The sequence below is a fragment of the Sycon ciliatum genome, chromosome 12 (assembly GCF_964019385.1).
Source record: "Sycon ciliatum chromosome 12, ocSycCili1.1, whole genome shotgun sequence".
Taxonomy (NCBI): Eukaryota; Metazoa; Porifera; class Calcarea; order Leucosolenida; family Sycettidae; genus Sycon; species Sycon ciliatum.
This window is the reverse complement of record NC_088654.1, coordinates 17,491,279-17,496,172: the sequence shown is the minus strand read 5'-3', so window position 1 is coordinate 17,496,172 and position 4,894 is coordinate 17,491,279. Positions and strand designations below refer to the sequence as shown.

At 48.1% G+C, this 4,894-nt stretch overlaps 1 protein-coding gene across 1 annotated transcript in view; it reads left to right on the top strand.

The window, feature by feature from the left end:
- Positions 1–4,894, top strand: part of LOC135828041 (DNA polymerase delta subunit 4-like) — a 9,688-nt gene that overhangs the window by 472 nt on the left and 4,322 nt on the right. Inside the window, exon 2 of the mRNA XM_065340476.1 lies at positions 342–437. Within this exon, the coding sequence (XP_065196548.1) occupies positions 342–437 (96 nt within the window). The remainder of the gene's footprint in view (positions 1–341; positions 438–4,894) is intronic.

Below are 4,894 nucleotides of genomic sequence, written 5' to 3'. Positions count from 1 at the left end.
TCTCCGTTACCAGGTGGTCTCCTTATCCAGGGTTGTTTGACTGGAAACAGCATCCCTTGATCCTGGTTGCAGTGGTCTTCTGGGACAGGTGGTCGCCTTGTCTGAGTGGTGGCCTTATCCGAGTGGTCGCCTTGACAGGTTTTACTGTACTCCTTTACCATGTGAAATCTGGGCCCTGGTTTCTTGCATTAAATGTGTGTGTGTGTGTGTGTGTGTGTGTGTGTGTGTGTGTGTGTGTGTGTGTGTGTGTGTGTGTGTGTGCGTGCGTGCGTGTGTGTGTGTGTGTGTGTCATGCTTATTATGTCATGCTTATTTCTTCTTTCCTGTCATCACGTGTGAAGGCTCAACACACCAGCAGGCCAGCGAGGTTGAATTTCAGCAGCACGCCGTTGTGCTCAAGTCGTTTGATCTCAACTACGACTTTGGCCCTTGTCACGGTGAGCTTGGGCGCGCTGCTGTATCCATGGCAATAGCGCCGGGAAATGCCGTAGTGCATACAACTGAGCTGCAGTTGTGCAGCAGGAGACCTGCTTGTACGCACCACTTTACTTTTCATGTTATCCAATCCCCTTGAAATCCATAGGAGAAAAAACTGGGGGAACTTCCCAAGCAATATCCTGAAGAAATTTATCAAATACATGTACATGTATCTCAAGCAGAATTTGAATTATTCGAAAAGGTCTACAGGTGTATACATTTGGTGTAGTGTATAGTGTGGGTGGAATTAGTCAACCCTTCCTTGTACGGCTGTTGGTGTGTGTAATGGCTACCGAGGGTAGCAGTGAGTCGGCTGTGAGAGCGCATGGAAGAGAGGAAGAGTTCTCTACATTTTATTGGCCGAATTGTACCGTTCATCATTTGGAAATAGTCTACTAAGTAATATCCAACCTGCACACTTCAGGGTTTTTTTTGTATACTTGGTAGAGTAGAATGTTTGTTGGGAAATAAGCTGCTCTGCCCATTTCAGTTGAACATCGATGTAAAGTCCTGTTATAGTACAGTACGATGTGCGATATCTTGTGGAAAACAGCTCTCATGCTCACACAAGCACAGATACACCGTACTTCTACTAACTTCTACCGACTTCTACCAGCTTCAAGCCGGGTAGAGCCGATAGAGGAAAGTAGGACCTACCTTTTGGGGTAGGGAAAAACGAACGCACCTACCGAAGAATGAGCCTGCTGAAATACTAGTATGTACAGTCGTGGCCAAAGAAATCCGGCCCACGTGCCGAAAGTAGTGCCAGGGCTCATGCGGCCCATGTGGCCCTCGGATTGACTTTTGGAACGTGCGTAATGTAATTGAAATGGTAACACGACACTGCTTTTGGCTCGCGGGTCGGATGTCTTTGACCGCGACTGTACATGTTGTACGCAGGCAGAGAGCAAGCTGCATTTGTGCGGACAGCACGATTCACGTATCCTAGCAATCACACTTACGCCTAGGGCCGAGTGTGGAACAGCTTGAAGCACGGTGCTACACAAAGAGCTGGCTTGTGCAGCAGACACACGGCACAGCGCTTACATAATGGCCTGCTCTCTTCAGCGGTAGGGTAAATGGTCGGAAAGTGACGTCCCATCAGCCGTTCAACGCTCGTTTGTTCTGCACCTATCTGCTGGCTACCTTCACCAAGTAGATTTTTTTTATTTTTTTTAGTGTATATTGAATTCGGATAGCTCAACAGTACAGAAGTACAACTACAAAGAGTACCGAACAGAAGGCCCCGAGAACCGGAAAACCTAAAAAACAACAACAGTTTACTCTATTTGACGCGGAAATCTGCGGTAGTAGTGCAAAAATGTGTTTTAGTAGTGCAGGACTTCAAGTCGTCTGGTAAATAATTCCAAAGAAGAGCCGATTTACTTGAAAAGGACAGAAAGCCAGACATAGATCTATAGCGATTGATACTCATGTTATGAGTTGTTGAGCCGCGAGTAGTTCGGGTAGCCGTACAGATGGGAAAGAGGGACTGCAAGCAAACAGCCGGCGTAACAGTGGAAAATGAATACAAGGAACAGAAATACTGATCGATTTTGAAAAGAGGAAACATTGAGGTGGTGAAGAAGTGACGTGATAGTAGCTTGGGGTGATGCGCCACAAGCAACTCGTACAGCGCGCCGGTGGAGTGAGGCTAGCTTGTTTCTATTTTTAACGGATATAAACGAAAGGTATACAGGGAGAGCATATATTCTAGATCAGGCTGAATAACACCGACAACGAAAGTACGGAGGGCAAACAGGTTCATCTGGCGGAAAGATCGGCGCAGTACACCGATCTTCCGTGAGGCTTTCCGGGCGACATTGTTAATGTGTTGGTCAAAGGACAGCTTATTGTCAACAACGACTCCTAGGCATCTGGTGCTTTCCACTTCCCCTAGCGTAACATTTGACAAGGTGATTTGCAGTTGTTGCCTTTGTTGTTGTTGCTGACTCCCTGTGGCACGTTTGGGATGGATTTGCATGACAACGGTTTTGTCGGTATTAATCTGCATGCCAAGGGAGCCAAGGTGGTTGTTTAGTATCTCCAGTGCCGATGACAACTTGGCTTCGGAACGCGCCTTCGACGGATCACTAGAGTAGACTGTTTTGTCATCTGCGAACATCAGTAATTTTGAACCCGCTGTCTCCGAACTCGTGACTGTCCTCCAAGTAGTAATGATGAGGAAGCGTCTACATCACGACGGCTGGGGTAGATATTCCCACCAGCCGTACGCGACGCAGAAAATGCTAGTGTCAGGATAAGGACATCATGGAGGCGAATAGAGACATACCGTAGAAGTCTCCGGTAAACGAAAGCAATACGACAGGAAAAGAAGAAGACTGTATAACCATAAACGGGACAAGTCATGGCAGTAAGTATAGAACTAGAAAACGAATGGGAACACAGGCTGAGGGTTGACTTGACATAGAACGTACGTGTAACAATAAATCGTAATGCTGTCCGACGGGAACACACAGTAGCAATAAATACTAGAAATGCATCGAAAGTGCAGCTGTCCAATCAGAGACAATGTACAAGGTGAAGACGCATGCAATATCTAACATTCACTCATTGCGCTGCTGCTGAGTTTGCAATGCTGTCTGCCTTGAAACGCCACTCTCTTGCACGGACAGTGTCAGGCCAGAAGTCCTCCCGGAGAACAGTATCCTTATGCTGAATGGGTACCACCACATTTGCGAAAGAAAGGCCAAAATACCTGCTTTCGGAAATGGAGCATTTGATGACCCGTATTTCTTTGTTTCTGCACCACCGCGCGATGGATTGGGAGGAGCAACCGCTTTGGACATTTCCAAGTTATACTGCAAAACCTCTGACTCTTGCAGCTCCGGCTAGCCTGTATGTTGGCTTGGGTTTGTCTTCGTAATAAGATGTGAGGGTGGTGGTGATTGGACCATAACCGTTGCACGCGGTGTTTGAACTGGAACTTTTGCGAGCATGCCGAGGTCCTGGCAACTACTGTACGACATGGTTGTTGGTGTGTTAGATATGGCGACATGCTTGGGCAGTAAACACCTTGTGGTCTAGCTTGCTGCTGGACGAGAGCTTGTACGTGACAAGCATTCTGCATTGCTTCCTCGATGAAGTGCGCACCTAACTTCTTGCACCACTTTAGCGACATGCGGAGCGCTGTGAACGCCTGTACCATCATGTCATTCTTGTCTACGCCACCCATTCCCGTCATACAAACTCATCACATGTATACCCTACAAGTTACACACTGGCATGCACAGTAGAAGCACAATAAAAGCAATGGGAAAGTACGATATAGTTCTGGTTGACCTTCGGGTGCAGGATGCGCTGGCCTTGACGGCTGCGCTTTCCGGTGCAGACTTTGGTGGCGTTGTGGAAGGTGGATACCAGGTAAATCAACTTTTGGTCATGCAGCCTCAGGACTTGAAGATTGCCCTTCCTTCTGTATACGTATTGGCCTTTCGGGATATCAGCGTTCTTGAGGTCGGCCAGAATGCCAACTCTGCTGGCTCGCATCGTGCTGCAGGCACCCACCCTTGTTGTGCTGGCTAACGTGGGTACATAGTGGCAAGGATGTATACCAGTTGTCCTGGTACAACTTGTGACCATTGCCCTTTAGGTCCCCTAGCAACTTGAGGACAATGGCCGGTGTTGCGCCAAACGTATTTGTGTGTGGCAGCGGCTATGCTGGCTCGCATTGTGCAGCAGACACCCGTGTTGTGCTGGCTAAGGTGGGCACGAAGTGGCAAGGATGTCTACCAATTGTCTAGGTACAGCTTGTGGCCATCTATCTCCCTTGAAGTGGTCCCCTAGCAACTCGAGGAACGCATCTGTGCATTTTGAAGCGGCTGTGCTGGCTTTCCGCAATAGACATCAGCGTTGTAGTAGTGACTGTTCGTGTCACAGAGAGCAAACATCTTTATGCCGTGCCGGGCACACTTGCTGGGATTAAACTGGTGAAATCCGAGTCTCTTTTTATGGAGAACGTGCGAGAATGTTCTTGGAGAATGATTTGCAGCACTTCGTTTGGATTTATACTACAGTGCTGGCAACTGAAGTCCGACCCCTGGGCGGTGCGCTCACATCGCAAAGACTCAACACGGGACTGTAAAGCTATGAGATAGAGACCGCTAGAATGTGAACGCACCGCTGGGGGGTCGGATTTCAGTTGCCAGCACTGAAGGTGCTCAAAGTTTTACGTGCGTGAGGGCAAAAGACCAGGTAAAGGTGAACAGAAATTGTGGGTACAGAGAAGCATTCATCTATTGGATGAGATGCATGAGATGTATGAGTGTGTGTGTGTGTGTGTGTGTGTGTGTGTGTGTGTGTGTGTGTGTGTGTGTGTGTGTGTGTGTGTGTGTGTGTGTGTGTGTGTGTGTGTGTGTGCAGCTATTGAAAGAGGAGTGAAAGACATGCACCGAAA